Below are 26402 nucleotides of genomic sequence, written 5' to 3' on the forward strand. Positions count from 1 at the left end.
AAACAATATTCCCAACTGTTCAAAATTTATATTTATACAAAGACTTCTTGGCACCACACAAATTGATTACATCTATAACATCTGTGGGAGCAGTTCAAAACTCCCACAGATGTTATAGGTCCCCTCGACCCTGAAGAAAGTTTCTTTTAAACATGCATGTCGGGAGAGGTGGTAATTTGAAGATTTAATGCACCTGAAAAAAATTGCATAAGGTAAGTGATGCAGATGTTTTAATTTTTGCACAAAGAAAAGGAAATACACTTCTCCCTCGGTATTCACGGGGGATAGGGGCAGAGCTGGACCGCAAATTGAGAAAAAACACAAATATCTTCTCGTCCAGCTCTGACCCACTCCGCCTCCCTCCCAGCATCCCGGCCTTACCTGGTGGTCTAGCAGGCTTTCGGGGCAGGAGCGATCTTCCTACGCTCCTGCCCCATGCAGATCGCCAATAGGAAATGACTGCTGTGAGTTCCCGTAGTCTCTTGAGACTATGACGGGACCTCACGGCAGCCATTTCCTATTGGCAATCTACACGGGGCAGGAGCGTAGGAAGATCGCTCCTGCCCCGGAATCCTGCTAGACCACCAGGTAAGGCCGGGATGCCAGGAGGAAGGCTGGAGAGAGGCAGGAACGTGGTAAACTATGGGTTTCCCCACCAAAAAAAAATTGCGAATATGTGAAACCGTGAGTGTGGAAACCGCGAATGGGGAGGGGGAAATGTATATGTATAAAAAGAAAAAATTGTGATTAATAAGCACATTAATGGGATTGATGGAGACTAAAGCAATTGGGAGTATTTTATCCACGAAGGCGTTCTGAAGATCCGTACAAAAATTTAATAAATTTATGTGTGGTGCCAAGAAGCCTTTGTATAAATATACATTTTGAACAGTTGGGAATATTGTTTCAGCATTTGAAATACTGCAGAGCTAGCACCTTATATAATTGGACTTAGATATGTGACAATCATCCCTGTCAACTTCACAGCTCAGGACCTCAAACAGTTTTTCATGCATTTCATCCAAAGACTTTTTTTTAAACAGATGCATAAAATAATGGTATAAACTTGGCTTCTAAAGGCATGATTTAAAGACTGGGCAATCTCCCCATTCCCCCTTAAAAACCAGCCCCTCTCAGTAGCGAGTAATTTGTGAACTCTGCATATAAATTAAGGGCTCTTTTTCACGAAGGCGAGTTAGGGCCTTAACGCACAGAACAGCACGCGCTAAAATGCCGTGCATGCTAGCCGCAACCGCCTCCTCTTGAGCAGGCGGTAGTTTTTCGGCTAGCGCGCGCTAATCCGGTGTGTGCGCTAAAAATGCTAGCGCACCTTCGTAAAAAGAGCCCTAAATGTTGAAATTCTAAAATTAAAATAAAAACAATATCTGCAAAGCCTGCACAAATTTGACCTTGAGCATTTTTGGCAATGGTATAAATTTGGACCCCGGCAAGAAAAATGTTACATGAAAATAGAAGTATAAAAATCTATCCTTGAATCTATTCTAGCATTGACTTTTCTAGCAAGATAGGTTCATGCATCACAGATGTCGTTTCTGCTTTAGATACATTCACTCATTCCTATCTTCATTCTCCCCTTATGAGACTAAAAATGGAAAAAAAAGGTACAAGGATACTGCATCTTTAATGTAATGTACCTCACAAACCCCTCTGTCACAATTCTAACAATGCAGTCTCTGTTTGTCAGCCTTTACAGGCTTTTAGAATTGTGTTCTAAAATAAAAAATATTTTTTCCAAAAATACACTGGGTTCTCTCTCTGAATAATCATCTTTCTCTTGTAAAAATTGTCCCCGGCACATTAATCTTCTGTAAAGCATTTCTTGTTATGCCATTTACCAAACACGCTCTATAGATTCTAAGAAGCAAGAAAATTAGGGCAGGGGAGGCGGGGGGAGGGGGGAGGGAGAAAATTCTGGGAAAAGAGGAAAGAGAAAAGAGAAAAGAAAGACATGGAAGCAGTCAGTTTCTGTGGTTGTGACATCCACTCAGCTGCATCTATTGTGGACAGAAAACAAAACAAACAACCAAAAAAAAGAACAAAAAAAAAAAAACCCACAAAAAATAAAATTGAAAAGGAAAACGTTCCAAATCTATGTTTCTGATCCTCCAGGCTGTTTATAAGTCCAGCTGATAGGAAAAAAGTCATACTCTAAAAAATAGAAGGTACTGATTACAAATATGCACATTATCGTTACAAACTGGTCTTTGAACGTCCTTTGGGAGATCATTTGTAGTGTCCAAATTGGGAGGAAAATAAACTCAGACGGCAAGAGGAGTTTCGTTTTTCCTTTTGGTTCTAGCACAGCATTTGCTTTCTTTTACCATTTTTGTTTTGGCAAAACTGCTTCATCCGTCATGATAGGATGCCAGATGCAAAATCAAACAGTGCAGCATCTGAAGCAGAGGGCTTCGTGCTTCTAAGGCTGAAAAAAGAAAAGGTCAAGGTGGGAACCATCCCCTCTCTTTCTTTAATGTGGCATATTGTGTGTATTTCTTTCTTTTTTTTTTTTCTTGAAGGCTCCTTCATAAAGGCTGCAGAAAATACTTGGATCCCATGACCAGGGTCAAGTTGGTTTCTACATACTCACTTGATTCAGGCTCGTACAGTTTTGCTGTTCTTATTTTCATTCTAAGAACACTTAACCGAGCAGAAACACCACAGGTCCATTTAAAACTTTGTTTTTTTTTTGTCCCCAAGAAATATATTTTACTTCCGCAGATCTAGAACACAAACCTGAAGAAGAGAAGAAAGAAAAGTTAACTGGTCCATAAAACTGCTGGAATGGAAATCATGTGCCCTAAAGCCTAGCTTGAATATGGGCTTTTGATTTAAAAAATGAAAACTCTTTTATATGGAAAAAATTCATATTTTGTTTTATTAATTTTGATATAGAATTTTAGTTGTTTTTTTTTTATATGGTTGTTATTATTGATATTAGTCTTTGTAAATTCCCCTTATTTGTAAGGGTTTCTTTTTGTAAATCACCTTGAACCATTTTTAGTATTGGTATGATTAATAAATTGCACACTGGATTACCATATTTTCACGCATATAATGCGCGCGTTATACACGATTTTACTAACCGTGCATAACCATGCACGTTATACGTGTGAGCGCGTTGTACAAATTTTTTTTTTCATTCTGATCCGGCATTCCCCCTGCGAACCGGCATCCTCCCCCCCGCTCGCGTCACCCCCCCTCCCCCGCGATCCTACATCCCCCCCCCAGCACCGCAAAGACAACTCTTACCCGTTGGGCACCGGCACCGGCACCAGCACCAATGCACAGGATGTGCCAGTGCCCGAAGATCCTCCCTCGTTGGGTTGGGTTGGGCTGGGCTGGGCGGTGCGAGAGAGATCCTCCTTCTTCCTGTGCCGGGCTGGACTAGGCTTTGAGCATGACCAGCATGCGCAAATGCTCAAAGCCTAGTCCAGCCCGGCACAGGAAGAAAGAGGATCTCTCTCGCACCGCCCAGCCCAGCCCAGCCCAACCCAACGAGGGAGGATCTTCGGGCACTGGCACATGCTGTGCATTGGTGCTGGTGCCGGTGCCCAATCGGGTAAGAGTTGTCTTTGCGGTGCTGGGGGGGGGATGTAGGATCGCCGGGGGGGGGGAGAGGATGCTGGTTCGCAGGGGGAATGCCGGATCAGATTATCTCGGATCAGAGGGGGAGGGGGGGTGACGCGAGCGGGGGGGAGGATGCCGGTTCGGAGTAGGCGGGAGGAGGTTTTAGCATGCGCGGTATACGCGTGTGCGCGCTATATTTAAATTTTATTACATAAATTTCTGTTCCCCGCGCGCTATACCCGTGTGCGCGTTTTAGATGGGTGCGCGGTATATGATGAAAATACGGTAGATATCAAGGACATGGCTACTGCTGAAATTACTTCAGTGTACAAAATTGCCTCAAGGAGTACAAACTTAAATACAAAAACAACTCCTTACATGAAAAAAAGACTTCTTGGATTAGAAACAAGTCAAAAATTAGGCAGTGGTCATGAATTAAGCACAAATGCTCCATGCATTTGTGTATAATTCTTGACCACTACCTAATTTTTGACCATTTTGTTTAATCTAAGAAGTCTTTTTTTCAATATCTTTCTTATGCACTATTTAGTACTCAGGTAAAGAGTTGTTTTTGTACTGCTGAAATCAAACAGAGCACCCTCCATTTTCCTTCTGAATGAATTCATCTGTGATAATACAAAGTTCCTTTTACACAGCATGTCAAAGGTATCAATATCTAATTTTGACCGCCAATACTTACAGATCCATCTGATGCACTTGCCCCCACTTTGTCGCCTCTGGCATTCCAACAAACCTCAAAGATTCCCCCGGTGCCTCGATAGCTATGTACTAGAGCCCCATTCTGGAAAGAGAAGAGGTTTGGAAATAGAGGTTGACACAATTTCCATTTTGATTTTTTTTCCCTATTTGGTCACCTCTTCTTCCCAAGTGCTGGGCACACAAATGTTCTACTTGATTATGGAAGATTGAAGCTTTTAGCCAAATTTGTCTTTTAATGCCAAAAACAACAGGTGATATTTGCTTAAAGATAACCAGATAACTCATCTGGTTCTTGTTAAGTGATTGTGTAGATGACATATTTAGTAAAGTTAGACTGCTGAATTTTAAGCTAATAAGTTAAGAACATAATTGTTATACTGGGACAGACTGAAGGTCCATCAAGCCCAGTATCCTTTTTCCAAGCGTGGCCAACCCAGGTCAGAAGTACCTGGCAAGATCCCAAGGAGTAAAACAGATTTTATGCTGCTTATCCTAGGAATAAGCAGTGGATTTCCTCAAGTCCATCTTAATAATGGCTTATGGACTGTTTTTAATAAAGGAAATTATCCAACCCTTTTTAAAACCCTGCTAAGCTAACTGCTTTCATCACATTCTCTGGCAACAAATTTCAGAGTTTAATTATACGTTGAACTAAGAAATATTTTCTCCAGTTTTAAATTTACTACTTAGTAACTTAATTGCATGCCCCCTAGTCCTAGTATTTTGGGAAAGAATAAACAAGTGATTCACATCTACCTATTCCACTCCACTCAGTATTTTATCTATCATATCTCCACTGAACCATCTCTTCTCCAGGCTGAAGAGCCCTACCTGCTTTAGCATTTCCTCATAGGGAAGTTCTCCCATCCTTTTTATAATTTTTGTCACCCTTCTCTATATCTATCTAACTTTAGGACAGCTCTCTCTGTGGTCCTACTTAAATTTAACTTTAGCCCACACCCTTGCTCCTCCAAGACCTAAGCAGTTACATTTCAACCAGATAATGAACTGGATATGGTTTAAATGCTCACTGGCAGCTCATTAAAAAAAAAAAAAAAAAAAAAGTACACAGTTAATTCTTGAAGATAAGGAGGCCATTCTATGATTTGGTGCCTCAATTTAGACCAGTTCTATAACAGCTCTTAGGGTTGCCTAAGATACCCTAGCATACAAGCGTATATCTATATTGATGCATCAAAACTTTGTCACAATCCTTTTACACCATGTCAATAGCAGGTGTTAAGTGGTCCTGTCTAAATATGCCAAGTACTATGTGTGACCGAAAACGTGTGTTACATGCTCCTCTAATGTTTATACCAGCCGAGTTATAGGCTCTACTTTACAGAACAGAGCTTAGTGCACTTGTATCAAAGACTCCTTTAGTTAGCCTTTTTGGGCTTGATTCTCCAAACGTGCGTTCCAATTGCAGGTGGCGGTACACTGTAGGCATTTCTCACTGTAGGCATTTCTCACTGGTCTAGGAAGATGCCTAGGAACACTTAAGCTCGCCCAAGGTGGCACATGGGCGTGGCTTTGCCTAGAAGTGGCCTTGGGCAAATTTAAATGCCCTTACACGTCTATCTCAAGCCACGACAGGTCTGCAAAATACTGGCCTACATTTCAATTGGAAAAGTAGACGTGGCCGGCTGAGCTGATCGTGGCACAGGAATCCCTGATCAGCTGAGCTGCAAAGACTCCCCAAAAACGTGGCTTCGGGGAGTCTTGCAGGCTCAGCTGATCGTGGGGAAAATACCCCCTGCCACTCCTTTGGTATCTGGGCCAATCGGCATCTTAGGCCAATTCCAGTGCATCCCATGATGCACCGTGAATGAGGCCTAAAGCTCTGACTGACCCAGGTGCCTAAGGCCCAAACTATGGGAGATGTCTTAGGTATCTAGGCCAATCAGAGCTTTAGGCCACCTCCTCGAAGGGGAAATCCTGCTATTTTGGAAGAGGAGGACCTTCAGCGATCTTCTAAAGGTACTGGAGAGCGAGGGGGTCATTGGGTGAGGTGTCGGGGTATGGGTTTAGGGTGTTGGGGGATCAAGGGGGTCCAGCAGCAGAAGGGATTGGGCATCCTTCCTCCCAATCGCAGAGGAGAGTGTGTCAGGCAGGAGGGAGTGGGCATTCCTACTGTTTATTACAGATATTGGGAGGTGGGTGTTGGGGGCTCATCTGCCGCAGCCAGCTCAGCTAATTGTGGCAGGGGTATGTACCCCCAGTCAGCTGAGCTGGCAGAACTCCCTGAAGCCGCAGTTTGGGGGAGTCCTGCCAGCTTAGCTGATCAGGGATTCCCGTGCCACGATCAGCTGATAGCAAGGGATCCCTTGGCAAAAATAGGTGGCTAAGTTGCCTATCTTTGCGATCACGCAGGTGCAATTCTCTAACTGGCACTGGTTGACATGGGTGCCAGTTACAGAATCAGAGGGGGGGGGGGGTTAAGACGTCTATTCTTTAAGACAGATGCAATTCTGCATAGGACGCCAGTGTGCAATTCTCAGCCGCTTCTTAGGCGGCCACTGAGACCGGCGTTCTACACAGAATCAGGCCCTTTGTGCAAATGTAGTTCTAGGTATGAGATTAGAGAATTGACTTTAATTGCACCACTCTTCTGAAGATCAATCCCATCATGATTACTCTTTTTTAATTAAGGCTTTTATTAAAAATCAGCAATACGCCAGGAAAACAACAATAATTCAGCAAAGTACAAACCATTGATCTTATGGAAATCATGTGTATGAACAGCCAATCAAATAACAGCATCTGTAACCTCCGTTTTCATATAAATCAAAGTTTAGACAATTTAACACTAAGAACTTACCTTATCCACTATTCTGACCCCCCACTCAAACTACTCTTACACAGCAACCCCCAAACCCTCCCTCAGTCATCAGCACTAACCCCTAATCCTTCCCCCCTCGACAATCCCAAGCTGGTTCACACAAACAAAATTGTGATTTTTCAATGAACTTCAAACCTTTTCCCACTGTGGCAATGACTTTCGGTGAACGGCTGGCAATTTTTCCATGTGATAAATGTAACTCAACTTAGTTCACCAAAGCAGTAGTGAGGGAACTCCAAACGCCTTCCAAATGGCAGTCAAACAGTGCCTCACCAATTTAATTTGAGCCTGTTTCATGCCTGGAAGGTCTCTACTAAACAGTAACCCCAGTGTGATTAAACATTTGGATCTCCTTCCTGGTTTATCCTTGGGGTGTGTTCTGAAACTACTCTTATGAGCTTTAGCTGTAGCTTACCTGAGTGTTCCATATATGAACACATTTATCAAATGACCCACTGGCCAAATATTTTCCATCGGGGCTAAAGGCTACACTGTAAACAGGCTCCTGATGTTTGGTTAATGTATGGATACAAACACCTCGCTCCACATCCCAAAGCCGAACAGTAGAATCAAATGAAGCACTATGAAAACACCATAAGAAAATGCAATTAGATCAACGAACACACATTTATCCAGGTCCTTTTCATCTACCTCAAATTTTATGAGCTATTACTGTATATACTTGAATATAAGCCTATTCGAGTATAAGCCAAGTTAACAACTTTTCATTAAAAAAGGGGGAGAAACTTGAGTATAAGCCAGGACCGTTTATATTCAAGTATACTATAATTCTTCCTTCCCTGTAGTGTCCCTCATTTCTCCCTTTTCCATGGTGTACAGCATTTTTGCCCTCTTCCCACCACGCCTGCACTGCCTGAACTTGCTCCTCTCCCCCTGCAGCGACTGGCATCAGTGGTTTAACCTCAGGTCGGCCCAGGCCCACCCAGTAGCAACATACCTCTGATGTAGCTGGAGGGGATCCCCAGGCCTTTCCAGCTAAAACCTTCCATAAACCTCTGCCTCCCACTGTCCCCCATGGAGACTGGCACTTCAGTCTCTTTCCCCTTGTTCTGATCTTCGCTGGCAGTGAGCAGTGTGACTGATACACTGCTCATGCCGATCCTACAGCCCTTCCTTCTAATGCAACTTCCTGTTTCCGCATAGGTAGAGTACATCAGAAGGAAGGGTTATATGGCCTGTGCAAGCAGTATATTACTGCTAATAATCATTTCTTTTGAGCTACTAGGCACATGCAATACAATAGGCTTCCAATGGAAATGAGAATATATTTTAAACTGTATTTTTTGGTTTCTAAATACTTCAAGAGCTTGCCCTTCCTTATATAATCAGCCTTATTACAACTCTGGATTTAGGGCCTGTTTTACAAAGCTGCGCTAGTGGTAACGGTCCCGAAGCCCATAGAGATTTAAAGTACTTCGGGGCTGTTGCCGTGCGGCTTTGTAAAACAGGCCCTTAAGGTGTAGAATGAAGAACACACAGAAATTATTAACTTCATCTTGTAAGGGCTTAAAGTCTCTTAAAACTTTTTCTACTAATTTCTAAATTGTAGAATAGTTTATCTTCTTATGTATTCCGTCTGGGTAATTATGCTGCTTTTTGCACTGTAATTAAGACCATTTTATTTAAAATATATAAATTTTCTAAACAATAGGTTCGAATAATTTTTTAATGTCTACTTTGTTGTACTGTGCTTTTGTACTTCCTAATATATTGTTCTAGATTTCTTAATCTGCCTCAAATCCATTTTGGTATAGGCAGAATAAAAGTACTGGTTAATGCAATGTAACTCCACCTATTTCTAGTGGCTCTAGGCAGCATATGTTAAAACATAAGAAATAATAATCAAATATATCACAACTTATATAACAATACAAAATAGGTACAATGTACCACCGATTTTTGTTGTTCAGATAGTTTTTTGTGGAAAATACGTGTCAGTTCCCTTGGAAGATACAGGGGAAGGAGGGGAAAACAGGGAGGGGGGGCTTTGTGTATTGAATTCTAACATTGTAAAACAAAAAATTATTACTAACGCCGCTTTATACTTGGTTTATTATTGAAATTGCATAAATAAAACTTTTTTTTTTTAAATCATGTGTTGCTTTGAAAATCTAATTGACAAAGTCATACACTCCAAACAAGGAACAGCTCCCCCTACCTGCAGTTAAAATTCCCTGCACTGTGGAACAGCTTGCATATTTGTAGGCGGATGAAGGAGGGCAGTGTTCAGATGAGTGTTATTTCTTTAAGAGATTCATGATTCAGCAACAAAAGAAATTAGAATTGTGTGTGTGTGTGTGTGGGGGGGGGTGTTAGCTCAAGATCTGGGTGTACATCAAGGGCTCCTTTTACGAAGGTGCGTTAGGGCCTTAACGCGTGGAATATTGCACGCTAAAATGCCACGCATGCTACCCGCTACCGCCTCCTCTTGGACAGGCGGTAGTTTTTCGGCTAGTGCGTGCTAAAAATGCTAGTGCACTTTTTAAAAAGGAGCCCCTAAGTTTCAAATTTATTTAAAATTTTTTATACCGCCTAATCAGGCTTCTAAGCGCTGTACAATAATCATAAAAAAACATACATTGACTAAAAATACAGACTTAAAATTACAACTAGTACATTCAAAGACGTTTGAAACTTGGACAAACAGGAACAGAAGGAAAAAAGGGGAGAACTACAATATTCTGAGAAAAAGGAGACAGATAAGGGAAGTACATTAGGAAGGGTTGATTTGGACAAAAACTGCATGGGTTTGCCCTTATAAGGGCAGTTAGGTTTCAAAGGCATCAAAAAATAAAAATGTTTTTAGTTTTGGTTTAAATTGAATTAGCGATGATTCTTTGCGTAAATAAGTAGGGATAGAGGCCCATAAAGTGGGAGCAGTCACTGTAAAGATGATTGATCTCATTGTGTTGATGTGCTTCAATGACGGAATTGACAGAAGGTTCTGAGTCAAGGATCGACAAGTCTTGGTGGGGTTATATGGAATAAGAAAACTGTCAATGAATTTAGGTTGATTATTCTGTCTGGTTTTGAATGTTAGTAAAAGAGTTTTATAGCTGATTCTGTATTCTACCGGTAACCAGGGTTCTTTGTACATTATTACAAGTAGTACCTGTGCAGTAGTTTTCTTTCTATTTGGGGGTTTTTCCCTCTTATGTTCAAGTTTCTTTATCAAACCAAACTAATGACTCGGTAGTGCTGGCAATCTAATGGAAATTTAGGTGACCTTAAGTATATGATATATGATTGGCCAAATATTTAACCATTTTGGAGATCAGTATGGAAAACCATATGCACTATACTTCCTATTTCCTCTCAATTATCTTTTGATATTGTTCTCTTTCGATCTCTTGCTTTGTCTGATGTACTGGACAAATGGCATTCTAAGTTACTCGACACTCTTATGGCTATTACTTTGCAAATGATTCTCTCACACTGGAAGTCAGCTCAATTATTAAACACCTCTTTTTGGTGGGCTACGGTGGCGGCGAAAAGGGCAAACAGAATGCTAGGAATGATTAAGAAGGGGATCATGAATAGATCAGAGAAGGTTATCATGACGCTGTACCGGGCCATGGTGCGCCCTCACCTGGAGTACTGTGTCCAGCACTGGTCGCCATACATAATGAAAGACACGATACTACTCAAAAGGGTCCAGAGAAGAGTGACTAAAATGGTTAAGGGGCTGGAGGAGTTGCCGTACAGTGAGAGATTGGAGAAACTGGGCCTCTTCTACCTTGAAAACAGGAGACTGAGAGGGGACATGATCGAAACATTCAAAATACTAAAGGGAATAGACTTAGTAGAGAAAGACAGATTGTTCACCCTCTGCAAGGTAGGGAGAACGAAAGGGCACTCTCTAAAGTTGAAAGGGGGTAGATTCCATACAAACGTAAGGAAGTTCTTCTTCTGGACTCTGTTATAGGGGAAAACACCCTCCACGGATTCAAGACAAAGTTGGACAAGTTCCTGCTAAACTGGAGCTTACGCAGGTGAGGCTGGACTCATTTAGAGCACTGGTCTTTGACCAGGGGGTCACTGCGTGAGCACGATGGACCACTTGTCTGACCCAGCAGTGGCAATTCTTATGATGATTCATAAATATGAATGCAAAGCCAATTTCCTTACTAACAAGAGTTTTAAAACTAACAAAATATGGTCTTCAATAACAAAAGTGTCTTCTCACTCTTAAAGGAAATTGATACATTTCAGCTGGTAACTTTGGGTATAATTTCTTATCCTAGTGTTTTACCTATCGCTAGTTTTGCTAAATTTACTAAAGTGAGTTCTAATCTAATCTAATCGTTTGGTCTATATCTAATCATATGGCTACATATGTATATTTAAAGTATTCTACATAGATGCTCTGTAGTCTTCTCTGCATCTATGATTTGCATGTATAAACCATTTGTTCTGTAAAATCTCCTTGTATTTTATTTAATCACTTGTTATATGTTAAACTTATATAAAAAAAATAAATGAAAGTAGTTCTCTTTGTTTTGTAGTAGTTCCCCTCCCAGGTCTTTAAGTACAGATGACATATTTATTTCCCTAAAGATTTTACTAATTTAAGGTGCAGGAGGGGGGGGGGGGGATTTTATGATTACATGCTTTTTATGATAATGGAATATATGGGAAGGAGGGTTGGGATAGGGGAGGGGATAAGTATTTATGAAATGTATCAATGATTGTTTGTAAGTGATGTATTTATTGTTAATGTGAATGAGTATATTTTAACACTTAATGTAATCTTGAAAATGAATAAAGAATATTAAAAAAAAAAAAAAAGATTTTACAGTTCCAATGATTTTATCTCAGGAATCTGGTAGGAATTTTGAGGAACCTGCCTGTCTACTTGGTGGGAACATGAATAAGCGATAGTGTGGTATAACTTATCTCCGTGTCTCTCAAACTTTTTCAGCTCCGGGACACTAAACAGAGCAAATGCTTTTTTTTTTTTGGCAGCACATTAGAATTTTCAGCTCTCACAGAAATGATATCGACAAAAAGAGAACGACTGCCATTATCCATCAGACATTGTATCATGCTTCTCCAAAGATTTTACAAGAATTCTTTGAAATTTATAAACTGAAAAGAGAGCTTAGATCTGTAAATGGGATGAAATTAAGTTTAGAGGGAAGAATATTGATTATGCATGTTAGGATTGGAGCATCAATGATGGCTGTGGCTGGTGTATAATTGTGGAATGCCCTGCCTTGTATTCTAAAATTCTGTATTAGGAGGAAAAATTTTAAGAAAATGCTGAGAAAACACAATTATTTGCTAATGCCTTTCTATACTAATGCTTATTCCACCTGAAAATATCTTCTTCAGAATGCGCTGACAGTAATGTATAATTTAAAGCTTGTTTGCATTCTTGAATTATTGGAATTTGACTTGTTTTGCCTGTATATGTGGATTGGTTTTGTTACCTACCTTGAAATGGATCGTTTGATCTAATGCATTTTTGCTTTCTTAATTGTTGAAATTTGATTTAACTTGGTACACTGATATTTTATATTGGGGGGATATTAATAATGTTGTCTAGTTATGTCTGTTATATGTGGAAATCGCAGGGAAATAAGATTTTATGTATGTGATATGTAAACCACATAGTTGTATGTGGTATATAAATTTTTAAATACATAAATAATAAAAATAAATTAAATGTGTTTGCTTGTTGACTATCAAGCCGCATTTTGAGTTAATTTGCACTGAAAAACAAGCTCATCCATTGCATTGATTAGCAATTCTATTCTATCTACTTTAGTTTCACCATTGTTACAGTTACACATACATAGCTTAAAGAACTTTAAATAAATAACTCTCAAATTTTTTTAGTGGTTTTGCAATTGTATAATTTCAGTTATAATGTGCCACAAAAAACATTTGCTCCATTTAGTGTGCCAGAGCGAAAAAAAAAAGTTTGAGACACTGTTACACATGAATATCAGTGATTGATTGGTTACCAAACCTCTATTAATGTTCTGCATAGAGCAATTTTTAGCTTTATGGTGGTCTTTCCATGATGAATAGCACTGTCAGGGCTTCCATTCAACCTTAGGAAGGGCAAAGGGATCTCTAATTTCTAGTGAGACCTAGTGGAATTGTATCAACTTGGGTCATTCCTTCTGAGAAACAGCAATTTGTCTGAAATGTTGGGGAAGCCTTGATCCAGTCATCAAAGCAATCCATGGGTTGGGTTTAACCTTTGCATGGGATCAATAACAAAAGATATTTCTTGTTTTCACTTTTCCCTCCTTGCTCTGGTTTCTAGCAAGTTCTTTTATCTTTTCCATTACAACTTGGACTCTGTTCCATTTCAGATGACACAAAGGGTTTTTCATCCCTTTTATTGACTGCATTTAAGAAAAGAGACAGCAGATATTGGTATGTGGGGTCAAGAAATGAGTGCCACAAACTGTTTTGCATTCCTACAACAGAGCTATTGCTTGCAATTTGTTTCCTGACCTTTATTTCTTTGTGAAGTACAGCTGAGAATTTCGTAGAGCAGACGTGTCAAAACATAAGAGGTTACCATCCCTTCCTCTTAGATTTCCAACTGAAGAAGTTTGAACATTATAAGAAGCATGATTTTACACTGCTGTACAAAAACCTGGATGCATTTTAGAGAAGGTGGGGTTGCAATCTTAATAGCTTTTTTTTTTTTTTTTTAAATACTGGCAAACCTGCAGGGAAGCTGATGCTCAGAGCTTGGCAGTGGGAGACTAGTTTACAAGAGTTAAGGTAAAAATTTCCGAAAGCCCAAATGTCAGGCACCAGAATTCTCACTGCTCATGCACTTTCTATTCAGGAGAATCACTTGACAGGATGGGAAACTATGTAGGTACTGTGCTTTGGAGAGGCTTGAAATCAGGGCCAAGGTTAGGCGAAGTGCAACCAGGACAGTTGACCTGGGCCTCCCTTGAAAGAGTGGTTTCCAAAGAGAACAATGCTGCTCTACAGTCCTGTGTATTAATTGTGATTTGTACAATTCACCACAAGGGGGAGCCTGAAGACAATAAAGTCAAGGTCTTGGAACTTGCTCTCAGAAGCCTTATGTATACTGCAAAGTCGAGAATGACACGGGGAAAAAATTTATCACCGTTTCAGCCCTGTCCCCACGAGCTCAGTCCCCGTCCCTGTCCTGTCCCCATGAGCTCAGTCCCTATCCCCGCAAGCTCGGTACCCGTCCCTGCCCTGCAAACTGACAGATCCCACCCCATAAGCCTCGAATAGTTATGATTTTATACCAAACTTATTTTATTAAAGTATAAAAAGAGACTATTCTGTACAGTTGTCATTTTATAAATACAAATAATACAGAGCAAGGATCAACAAAACCCCTGTCTCCCCTCCCTTTCACAAATATCCCCTCCACTATTGTGAAAACTGAACAAACCAAATTACTACAGAATGCTGCATAGAAAAATCAAGCTAACAAAATACTTTAGTCACACATGGCAGGAATAGTGTTAGGTGGAGTACAACTAAGGCAACTGCCCCCTAATTAGAGAGAGCCCTAAGCCACCTGGAAGCTGAAGAAGCACAGCCTGGGCTTTGCAGTCTCCAGTTATGTCTAATACCAGCTCTAGCAGGATACATATTTCAATTCTGAAATATTCTAATCACAAAATATAAATTTTTGTTTCTATCTTTTGTTGTCTGTTAATTTTATTCTTCAAATCACATTGGTCTCAGGCTTTGGTTTTGGGTACCTTCTGTCTTCATCGTGGCATGGCTGGCTTCTGAAGGTAATATAGGCGCAAGAAGAGCTGGGGAGGAGTCTGACATGGGCACAATTTTTTTACCACAGGAGCAAGACTTTTCACCACTTCCACAGGGCAGTGAAAGGTCTTGTCCCCATTACTGCAGTATACCAGTCGCAAATGTCCCCATTCCTGCGGATTTACTGCAGTGACCACGGTTTACTGCAGTCGGTCCCCATGTCATTCTCTACTGTAAAGGTAAGACTTCACTAGGCCATTGTGCTATACATTTTGCCATCTAATCCATTTTTTTAATTACAGGGCAAAGCTGAATTAAAGACTACCTAAAAATGAAGACGACACAGCTTGTTAACTGGATTTGGACTCTTTGCATATGTTATGTTATTTGTGGTTTTATATCTCACCAAATCCTCCTAAGTGAAGATCGAAGAGTGTTACAATATTAGAACATTCATCAATGTAGTATGAATACTAAACTTGGTATTCATCCATCATTGCAGTTAATAATAATCGGTGTAGTAATAATAGGAAATCCATCAATGTAACAACATAGCGGTAGGACAGTGTAACAACACAATTATTGGACAATCAATGTAGCATCATCATTGTTTAAAGCAGCAATAATACTGGTCAGTGTAATATCAGTAGTACGGTATTAATTGTTATTATACATGTTTAAGTGTACACTGTGAGAATCAAGTTTGCTCTAGCATTTATTTCTGGTATGGTTGTTCACATCATAGTCGTGAGCGTCTCGTTCAGATTTGGATCTGGCTAGGCCAGGGGTAGGCAATTCCGGTCCTCGAGAGCCGGAGCCAGGTCAGGTTTTCAGGATATCCACAATAAATATGCATGAGATAGATTTGCATCTCAAGGAGGCAGTGCATGCAAATCCATCTCACACATATTCATTGTGGATATCCTGAAAATCTGACCTGGCTCCGGCTCTCGAGGACCGCAATTGCCTACCCCTGGGCTAGGCATATCTAACACTGGCCTGTACGAGACATGGGCTGCTGGCTAAGAGACACCGATGCTGCTACTTTGCTAGCTATCATTACAGCGCCCCTGACCATGCATTAAGCACAATGACAACTGTTCTGAGAAGGTTGCCAATGAGTGGTTGCTTCTAGAGCGTTGAAACCCCACAAAGCTTTTCCAGGTGTCTGTCAGCTTTCCTAAGGAGATACTCATTCTGTTTTAATACCTTGCTAACATGATGCTAGAATTTGGGTTACTGGTGCCAGGTCCTGTGGGGCTCCACTTGATGGTATAAATCTCTTTGCTGTGGGCCTGAAGGTCATGCACACACGTGTCTTGTTTCATACTCCAAATCTAGGGAAAATCAAGAAAGAAAAATAAGCACAGTCAGTAATTGCGCAGTTTCTTCCTTCGCCTAATGAATGAATGTAAGATAACCAATTGAACTAATTCAGAAACATGGCAGAATTCTAATAGCGATGACCACAATATGGGCTGGTAGCAGGAGGTTATTTCTATAAAGAGGCATCTAAATTTAGGCACTAGAAAAGTGCCTGTATGGAGCCTATTTTATAAAGAAAAACATGCACTTACTTTTCTGTACAGAATTCTAGACTAAGTCACTTCCTCTGGATTCTATACATGGTGCCCAGATTTGGGTGCCCTAATTTCAACATGGATTGAAGAAACAGGCATAAATTAATTAGCTAACAAGCCGTTAGCTAGCAATAAACTGATGTCATCAATTGTTGCAGTTGACAGATTTTGCCCGCACATATTTCTGCGTGCCTAAATCACCTAGCGCACAACTTAGATGAGGCATGGCCAGGGGGTGTTCCAAAAATTTGCACACAGAGTTGTAGAATACTACCATTCTCACGCCCAAATACAATGAGTTGGGCACCAGCATTTACACCAGGTTTCAGTTGGTGCCCAAATTTGGGTGCGGGAACGGGCTCTAAACGCTCTTCTATACAGCATGCTCAACTCAGGGGGCTCTTTACAGACTACACTCCATAACGATTTCTTCCAGTGCCCAAATCTGGGAATCATTTATTGAATCTTGTCCTTTGTGCACACCTGCTTTGCAGGCACTGTTTACATTAGCCACAGAGTCAGTAAATATACTCATGCCTAGACTGCAAAAGAACATACAAAGATATGATTTTATAGTTTACACGTATGTGTCCCATCCACATTCCACCCATGTGAATGCCTATCTGCAAAGCTCATATCATACATATTTCCAAAACACTGCATAGCTGGAAAATGGTCATTTATGCTTGTGTGTGCATACTGTGATAGGGGAAAAATGGGAAACCAGACAAATCCCTAGGTTTCAGCACAAGAATAAGAGAACCTGCCCATTGATGTAGTAAGGAGGGAGGGGCGGACCAGCCGGGGCAACATCTTGGAGGGGGCACTGGCACCTCTCCGTCCCCCCTGCCATGCTCGTGCCCTCCCCCCTCCCCCCAGTACCTCATTAAAATCTTCACCAGTGCAAGCAACTACTCTAGCCTGCTGCTCGTGCCGGCCTGGCTCCCTGTGAAATCATTTCTGGGTTGCGGGGCCAGGAAATGATATCAGAAGGAAAGCCAATGCTAGTGTGAGCAGAAGGCTGGAGAAGTTGCTCGCGATGATGAAGATTTACAGAGGTACAGGGGTGGGAACGGAGGCTGCAAGTGTGGTACGGAGGTGCGGAAGGAGCAGGGGGGTGCCACCGCCCCGGGTGTCTCCCACCCTAGCAAAACCACTGAACCTGCCCTGTCACACTAAAGTCAGTAGCAAACAGCTAAAACCAAAAGCTACAGGAAATAAAAGTATTTCTGCACCACATGATTATTCATCCTTGTCTGAGAATTCTGACAGTGTGAGACGGTTTCAGCAAAGGCAGATCTTGTCTGACGAACTTGCTGCACTTTTTCGAGGGAGTAAACAGGCAGATAGACAAGGGCGACCCGGTTGACATTGTATATCTGAATTTTCAGAAGGCGTTTGACAAGGTTCCGCATGAACGACTACTTCGGAAAATTGCGAATCATGGAATCGAGGGTGAAATACTCACGTGGATCAAACACTGGCTGGAGTGGGGGTAAATGGACAATACTCGGACTGGAAGAGCGTCACCAGTGGGGTGCCGCAGGGTGTTTGGACCAGTGCTCTTCAACATCTTAATAAATGATCTGGACATTGGTACGACAAGTGAGGTGATTAAATTTGCGGACGATATGAAGTTATTCAGAGTAGTAAAGACACAGGAGGATTGTAAAGATCTGCAACGTGACATAATCAAGCTTGAGAAATGGGCATCGACATGGCAAATGAGGTTCAACATGGATAAGTGATGCATGTTGGGAACAAAAACCTCATGCACGAATACAGGATGTCCGGGGCGGTACTTGGAGAGACCTCACAGGAAAGAAACTTCGGAGTCAATGAAGCCGTCTGCATAATGCGTGGTGGCGGCGGCATAAAGGGAAAACAGAATGCTAGGAATGATTAAGAAGGGGATCACAAACAGATCAGAGAAGGTTATCATGCCGCTGTACCGGGCCATGGTATGCCCTCACCTGGAATACTGGGTCCAGCACTGGTTGCCGTACATGAAGAAGGACATGGTACTCCTCGAAAGGGTCCAGAGAAGAGCGACTAAAATGGTTAAGGGGCTGGAGGAGTTGCCGTACAGTGAGAGATTGGAGAAACTGGGCCTCTTCTCCCTTGAAAAGAGGAGACTGAGAGGGGACTTGATCGAAACGTTAAAAATACTGAAGGGAATAGACTTAGTAGAGAAAGACAGACTGTTCACCCTCTCCAAGGTAGGGAGAATGAGAGGGCACTCTCTAAAGTTGAAAGGGGATAGATTCCGTACAAACATAAGGAAATTCTTATTCACTCAGAGAATGGTAGAAAGCTGGAACACCCTCCAGGGATTCAAGACAAAGTTGGACAAGTTCATGCTAAACTGGAATGTACGCAGGTGAGGCTGGACTCATTTAGAGCACTGGTCTTTGACCTGAAGGCCACCGCGTGAGCGGACTGCTGAGCAGGATGGACCACTGGTCTGACCCAGCAGCAGCATTTCTTATGTTCATATTCCACATTTCCTGCTCTAGCTAGAGAGAAGAGAGGGGGTAGGGTGGAGAAAGCATCCAAGGCAAAGCAACGGCAGAATGCTTTGAGACAGGCAGGCAAACAACCTTCAGCACCTTTCCCAAAGTGATGGTGGTGGTCACGCCATTGGATGGAACCACCTGGCTTCAAATTTGAAAAGAAGGCAGCTCCATTGCCACTGGAAGCTGCCTTGGTCTTGAAACTTTGGCGACCGGGAGCAGAGTAGCAGGCCGGCATGGGAGAATTGCTCTGCCCCCGAAGCTCTTTCAGCAACGTGCAATTGAATGGTGACCATCTGGCTCCAAATTTGAAAAACGTTTAGGAGTCTTAAACCTACATTTAGAAATACATGATGACCCCCAAACCTATAGCTTTAAAAACCTACTGGAACAACTCAACTTTACTACTTTTCCATGTGACCCTACCCATAACGGTGGGCACAGACTAGACTTATTAGCTGGTAAATCTAAAAATCCAAATTTTCCCTTGATAGACCATGTTACATGGGAACCCTTTATCTGGTCAGATTACTACCTATTAAATTTCTTCCTGAAACTGCCTATAACACATATACTGGAACCTTTGGTAGACACATCTAAGGTAAAGTGTGGCAAGATCCCAAGAGAAGAGTTCTGGAGTGCAATTAAGAACCATAGGCACAAACTTACCACATCAGTTTTAGAGGTATTAAATCAAAACGGAAAAGCAACCCATGGTTTTCAGAATCGCTAGCAGACTTAAGAACCAAAATAAGAAGACTAGAAAGGCTTTGGAGGAAAAATCAAACACAGGAGCACTATACTCCCTGGAGAAGGGAAATAAAACAATAAAAGCTTGCCACAACAGAACCAAAAGAGCATTATTACGATAACTTGATAGCTAGTTCAGGAAACACATCCAAGAACCTTTTTAAGGTTTTCACATCCTTGATCTCTATCAAAGATGTAACATCTAATACCAACTTACTTGAAACTGATGAAACCAATCTAGCAAAAGAAAAGATCAGGATAATAAGAGAGACATTTACCCACTCTCTGGTCAATAGTGTTGAACTGGAATGTCAATAAAGAAGAAAGAATAACAGTTGACAAATTGGAATGAATTCTCCCGTTAACCCTCCAAATATTTCAGATTTACTGAGACGCAACCAGTACATGAATTCATGGCTGAGAAGTCCATCCACGTCTATTTTTAGCAAAACTGAGGGGTTCTGAGGCAGAAAAGAAGTTGAAAAAAGGATCGATAAAAATCCAAGTTGGTCGCCGCTAGCAAAAATCGCACCAAAAAAAGCCCTTAGAGACTATTACAAAAAAATATAGGGGGCTCTGTGTTCCTCTGCTATATGGGAGGAACTGAAAACAATGTGCATGGTTTTCTGCAACACCCAGTTCGCGGGTACAGATGGAACACCTAGCTTACAGACTCCGGAGTGGATGTAACAGAATCTACTTTATAATGGGCATACTTTTTCAGGAAGTGAAGCTTGTCTTGATAAGAACGGTTTCCTACTCCTGTCTTTAGCCTTTTCTCTCCTTCTGCACTGTTTCTTCAAGTAAAGTATGCAGCTTCTACAGTCAGAAGGGCCTCCCGATCGCCCTCATTCATCTGTTTTTAGCCATATTCTGCTATTACTATATATAATTTCTGTAGTACTGCTAGACGAATGCAGTGCTATGCATTAACTAGTTCAAATCTAGGCACTCTTATTTTAGCTCAGAATTTACCTCTTTACCAACTTATATACCAACTATATTAGCAATATATACTCTTTATCCCATTAGCAAATATACTAATCTTCCAGAACCTCAGCGACACCACTTAAGGCTCAAGCTCGTCAGATCGTCATTGGTTCTAAACATTGGTGTTCATACTTTTTTAGATATATATTAGTTGACTTCTTAATATTTTATTTTATACTATTTTTATGTACTTAACTTTGTGGTTACGTGATCAGGAAATTCCCTGATCACGAAACATATAAGTTGGTGCTCTGCATTAAGACATTCAGGAGACAGTCCCTGCTCAGTATTTTATGAGAATTTTCCTTGTAAGTCTCTCTTTTTATGTACCACTGTGTTACCAGCTGAATATTTTACAGCTGCGAAAGGGATGCAGATCCTCTGCTGGACAGAAACTGAAGACGGCAAGTTTTGCCTTTCCATTCCCCATCGTGTCCTTGAGCAGCAGGCAGGTAACCAGTCATTCTGAGACTGAGCAGATAGTAGCATGAAATGTGGAGGAGTCCAGTTAGCTTTTTAAGTTGTAAAGCCATGGTGCTGTTGCTATGTTCTTATTGCATATGTTTAATAAATTAATATTCAAAAAAATGAACATTGATGAGCTATAAAAATACAACTACATGTTTAGCACACAGATGTGACAAAATAACCTGATGAGGCAGTGCGGGAACTAACTAGTCAAAACATGGCCTTTACACCTGAAATTGACTGAAAAGCAGATAAATTAGATTTCAGTGCAAAAGATAAGACTGCAGTGTCAAGTCATCAGCTCAAAGTGGATTTTTTCTTTTTTATTGGATGTAAACTGCCTATAAGTATGATATGGCGGTATAACAAATCTTTTAATAAACAATAAATGATTACCTTCAGTGTCATGTCATCAGAACAGGATGCTAGCAGCATACCAGAAGGGTCCCACTTAATTGCATTTACTTCATTCTGAAAAACAAAGATTTGTTTGCATACAGTTTGTATATGAATCCCTTGCAATATCTCTCATGCCCAGCAGGGGGCACTTGGATTTTACTTTTCTGTTATGACAGATTTAACAGACAAGAACAGGAGGTCTGTTTGCAGGTTATCCAGAAGCAAAAAGCCACTGGCAAAATATGCAAATAAATTTGTAAGAAAAAATGAATGTAGTAATTGAAGTATTACAGTGACCACAAATCTAAATCCTTGATTATATTACATTACATTACATTAGTGATTTCTATTCCGCCTGTGCCTTGCAGTTCTAAGCAGATTACAAAATTAGAAGAAATATGGACATTTCCAGGAAGTTTACATATCAAGTTTACATATCAGGTAAGAAGAGCAATACATTCAGGTTATAGAAGATTATTACATAACGTTGAGAGAAGAAATATTCTGGTTACAGATGGAGGTTGCTTGTTTAGGTTTCAGAATATAATTTTGGGGATATGGCTTGAAGAATTGGCTAGGAGATACTATAGGGGTGGTATTCATGAAGGAGTATGCGTGTGCGAGTAGGATGGAGGTTAGAATGATGGGAGGTGTTTTTTGAATAGAAGAGTTTTGATTTATTTTCGGAACACTTTAATGTCTGTTGTTTTGGTCAGCAGTTTGGAGACGGTTGGGTCAATTTTCGCTGCCTGTGTGGCCAGAAGGTTGTCGTAAAGTTTCTTGTGTCGAGTACCATTGAGAGGTGGGTAGGTGAATAGGCTTTGAGTTTTCCTTATTCTGTGTGTGAGGTTGCGGTATAGGCGGTTGTTTAGGTAACTTGGTGCAGCTCCATGGGTTACTTTAAATAGTAGACAGTAGAATTTGAATTGTGTTCTTGCTTTTATCGGTAGCCAGTGAGAGTCTAAGTATGCATTGGTGATGTGGTCAAATTTGCTAAGCGAGTAGATGAGTCTGAGGGCTGTGTTCTGAACGGTCTGTAGTTGTTTTATCATGTTGTTTGGGCATGGTAGGTAGAGGCTGTTGCTGTAGTCTACAATACTAAGCACAAGGGATTGGACAATGATTCTGTATTGATCTTTGTTAAAGAATTTTCTTATTTTTCTTAAGTTTCGTATGGTGAAGAAAGCTTTTTGGATGATTTTGTGGATTTGTGTCTGCATTGTGCAGCATCTGTCTAGTTGTATTCCCAGAATTTTGAGGGTGCTCTGTATTGGGTACTTGATTGCGTTTACTTCCAGTTCTGTAAAGGATGGTATTTTTTTCCTTCTCTAGTAGTAGGAATTTAGTTTTATCCGAGTTTAGCTTCAACTTATGGTTGGTCATCCAGTTTTCTACTGTTACCAGTGTTGTTTTCAGGCGGTCTGTGGAGATGGGGTCTTGGATGTCGAAGGGGAGGAGGATGGTTATGTCGTCCGCGTAGCTGAATGAGGTTATATTTAGGGCATCTAGAGTTGTGCCTAGGAAAGCTATGAAGAGGTTGAATAGTATGGGCGATAGTGGTGATCCTTGTGGTACTCCGCAGGGGTTAGACCATGAGTCGGATATAATATCTTTTGACTTAACTCTGTATGATCTTGTTTTAAGGAAACCTTGAAACCAATTATGAACTCTACCTGAGATTCCTATGGGTGGGAACTGACCTTCACTGAGAGCAGTTTGCAACCATAGCGTGAGATTAGCTTTGAATTTTGTGGATGCTGTAGCTAGTAGGTAAGGAGGACAGTTGTTCAAATCGCAAGAAGATTTGCTATATTTTTTGTAAAGTCGATCCAGGTCTGACCATTGTATTGTTGGGAAGTTTGTCCAGATCATATCTGCTGAGATGGCTTCGTCTATTGTGGAATTTATTAGTATCTCTTCTATGTTGTTTCGTGAGTTATTGAATGTGGATCTGATTGTGATGATTTAATGTTTGAAATGATCCGCTAATTGGTGAGCTGTTGGGGACTGGTTTCCTTGGGTGGCTAGGAAAGGTTTGGTATCAGTGAGATTTCTTACGAGGTTGAAAAGTTTTTTTGTGTCTGGTTTTTCGGTACCAATGAGTTTGGAGTAGTATTCTTTTCGTTTTTCCTTCAGTTTGATTTTGTATTGTTTGATTTGGATTCTCCATTCTGTTTTGGTGTGGTCTTGTTTCTGTTTTTTTCCATTATACGCATTTTACAGTTGAACACTTTTTGATTTTTATTCCTACAGCATGACGCAGATTGAATATTTTTCTATTTCAAGAAAATGATGGCGTTGCAGTGCTAGCAACAAAAAAGTAAATGGACAATCCAGTTGTAGTTAAGAAAACAATAACAATTTGATTTGCCAGCACTCTTTTTCAGACCTCAGTCTAGTTGACGGGATTTCTTCTGTGCTGATTGTAACCAGACCCTTAACCAGACTTCACAGTCCTGTGAAGAAAACTCAGATACCACACAAACAGCTTTACAGTACAACCCAGGAGAAAAGTTTCTAAAATAGAAAGCGTGGTCAAAATTAAAGAACATCCCTTCTTCCCCCTTCTCTCATCCCCGAGACAGTGCAAAAACATAACAGATATTTGCAGAATAGGACAGAGGAGAAAGAATATGAGCAAAAGAAGCCACCACTGAGGGAAAGTATGTATTCAGCCAGTACTGCCACTATACAATAACTGCAATACAGGATCTTATAAAAGTCTTCACACCCTTGTACTTTTTTCACATTCTGATGCCTAAAAAATACAATTCAAAATGCTTTAAAAGTACTCTGTATCACTGAGCCACACACTATATTCCACTCTTTAAAGGTAAAAGAACAATTGATTTGCACGAGTTTTCACATCCTTAGTCACAGCAAACCAAAGTGTTCTGTGTCTTGAGACATCGGAATCATCACTGTACAGTGGAAACCTTATGGCACTGCCAAGACACTCCTTTGATCAGGTTGACTCTCACAAGTCAGTAGCCAAGGAAAGTTGCTACGAGGCCTAAGATTTTAGAAGAACTACACTGGCTTTTGACTAAGAATGGGGAAAATGCTGACTGTTCAACGGGCTCAATATTCTTTCACACACATGGCCTATCTCGGTAGATGGCAAAAAGGAAGCCACTGCTATAGAAAAGCAAAATAATATGCTTCACTGGAACTTGCAAGCAAACATTTAGAAGACACTGCGCCGTGTGGGAGAACATTTTATGGCCTAATGATATCAAAATGGAACTTTCGGTTTCACTGCTAAGCAATAAGCATTGTTAAAACAAAACACAGCCTGCCATCCTGATAATGCCATCCCTACAGTGAAGCCTGGTAGTGGCAGAATTATGTTGTGGTAGGGTTACCAGACATCCGGATTTCCACAGATGGCTTTTCAAAACCTGGCACTCTGTCTGGGTTTTGAAAAGCTTCCAGCCTGCAGCAATGTCGGAACGGCATCTGCGTATGCAACGTGATGACATCCCATGCATGCGCGCATGTGTGTGATGTCATTGCATAACACCAGCATACGTGCAGATGCCCTCCCGACAAGCGAACAGGTTGAGGGGCAGGGCTGGGGGGGCGGAACAGGGCATGACTCGGGCAGAACTGGGCAGGCCTGTGGCCATGGGTCTGGATTTTCATTCCGGAAAATTTGGTAACCCTATGTTGTGGGGATTCTTTGCAGCATGAGGAAGATGGATGGTGCAAGGTACAGGTAGACTCTGGAGGAAAACCCGTTCGAGTCTGCCATGACCTGACATTGGGGAGAAGATTTACCTTCCAGCTGAAGGGTGATCTAAGTGCAAAGCAAAAAGCAGCAATGCAGTGGCTCATCAGTAAGAAAGTGAATGTTTTCAGCCAGCCAAATCAAAGCCCAGACCTTCTATCCAATAGGAAGAGTCTGAGCTATTCTGCCAAGAAGAATGAGCAAAACTGTCCCAGCTCTACTGTGCAAAGTTGGTAGTCACTTATTCTAAATGACTCATTGCTTTTATTGCTGAGAGGAAGGGGGAGGGTCCACTAAGAACTGGGATGTGAAATCAAGACTTTTTCATATTATTTAATTGCTTTCTGCTCTCAGATTTACACGCTAACTCACTTGTTCTTTCATAATGAATTTACAGAGCACGTTCAGTAGATCGATGAGTCAAACTACTACTTTAATGCATTTTGAATTATATCTTTAGTTAGAATATGAAAACCTATAGGAATGAATTCTACATACTGGCTCAGATTCTATAAATTGTGCCTGAAGTTAGATACCTAGATTGGCACACCTAATGTATTTAAGAAGCTTAATCAAAGCAATAACAAACAATTAGCAACTCATAATTGGCACAAATTCAAATGAATTGGATGGTAGGCACCTAACTTGGAAGACGCTTACCACTTTCAGGTAGGCGCTTAGGGCTAGATTCTCAAAACTTTGCTATACAAACCGAAGGCTGCTGTCGCAGCAGTTATTGTAGGGATTTCAAAAAAGCAAGTTATTCTCAAAAAAATGCACATTCAAATGAGGTTGGTGGAGAGTAGCAAAGGTTCGCGAAATTTACATGAGATGAGTTACTAGTGATAGTGATTGGCACATGCGCAGAATAAACCATGAAAGAGGTTTAAATGTGTGCATCGGACGAAAAGCAATGCCATATGCGGTGTGTCAATCATAGGCGAGCCAGAGCTATTGGATGAAGGGAAGGGAAGGGAGATGCAACGTTGGCTTTCAACAAGCGCGCATAGGACATGCCTTTTCTCCCCCCAAAAACTACTATAATTCATGTAAATGTTGTAATTTGTTTTAAT

At 41.0% G+C, this 26402-nt stretch overlaps 1 protein-coding gene across 6 annotated transcripts in view; it reads right to left on the reverse strand.

Annotated features, from left to right (window-relative positions):
• Positions 1-1623: 1623 nt before the first annotated feature.
• TBL1X (transducin beta like 1 X-linked) overlaps positions 1624-26402 on the reverse strand; it is a 499699-nt gene continuing 474920 nt past the window's right edge. For all 6 annotated transcript variants that reach the window (XM_033949446.1, XM_033949448.1, XM_033949447.1 and 3 more), the window contains 5 exons: positions 21597-21671; positions 16109-16236; positions 7566-7731; positions 4289-4390; positions 1624-2754 (listed from right to left, as the gene is read on the reverse strand). In XM_033949446.1, the coding sequence (XP_033805337.1) occupies positions 2728-2754; positions 4289-4390; positions 7566-7731; positions 16109-16236; positions 21597-21671 (498 nt within the window). In that variant the 3' untranslated portion in view covers positions 1624-2727. The remainder of the gene's footprint in view (positions 2755-4288; positions 4391-7565; positions 7732-16108; positions 16237-21596; positions 21672-26402) is intronic.

Source organism: Geotrypetes seraphini, chromosome 6, assembly GCF_902459505.1.
Source record: "Geotrypetes seraphini chromosome 6, aGeoSer1.1, whole genome shotgun sequence".
In the NCBI taxonomy this organism is placed as follows: domain Eukaryota; kingdom Metazoa; phylum Chordata; class Amphibia; order Gymnophiona; family Dermophiidae; genus Geotrypetes; species Geotrypetes seraphini.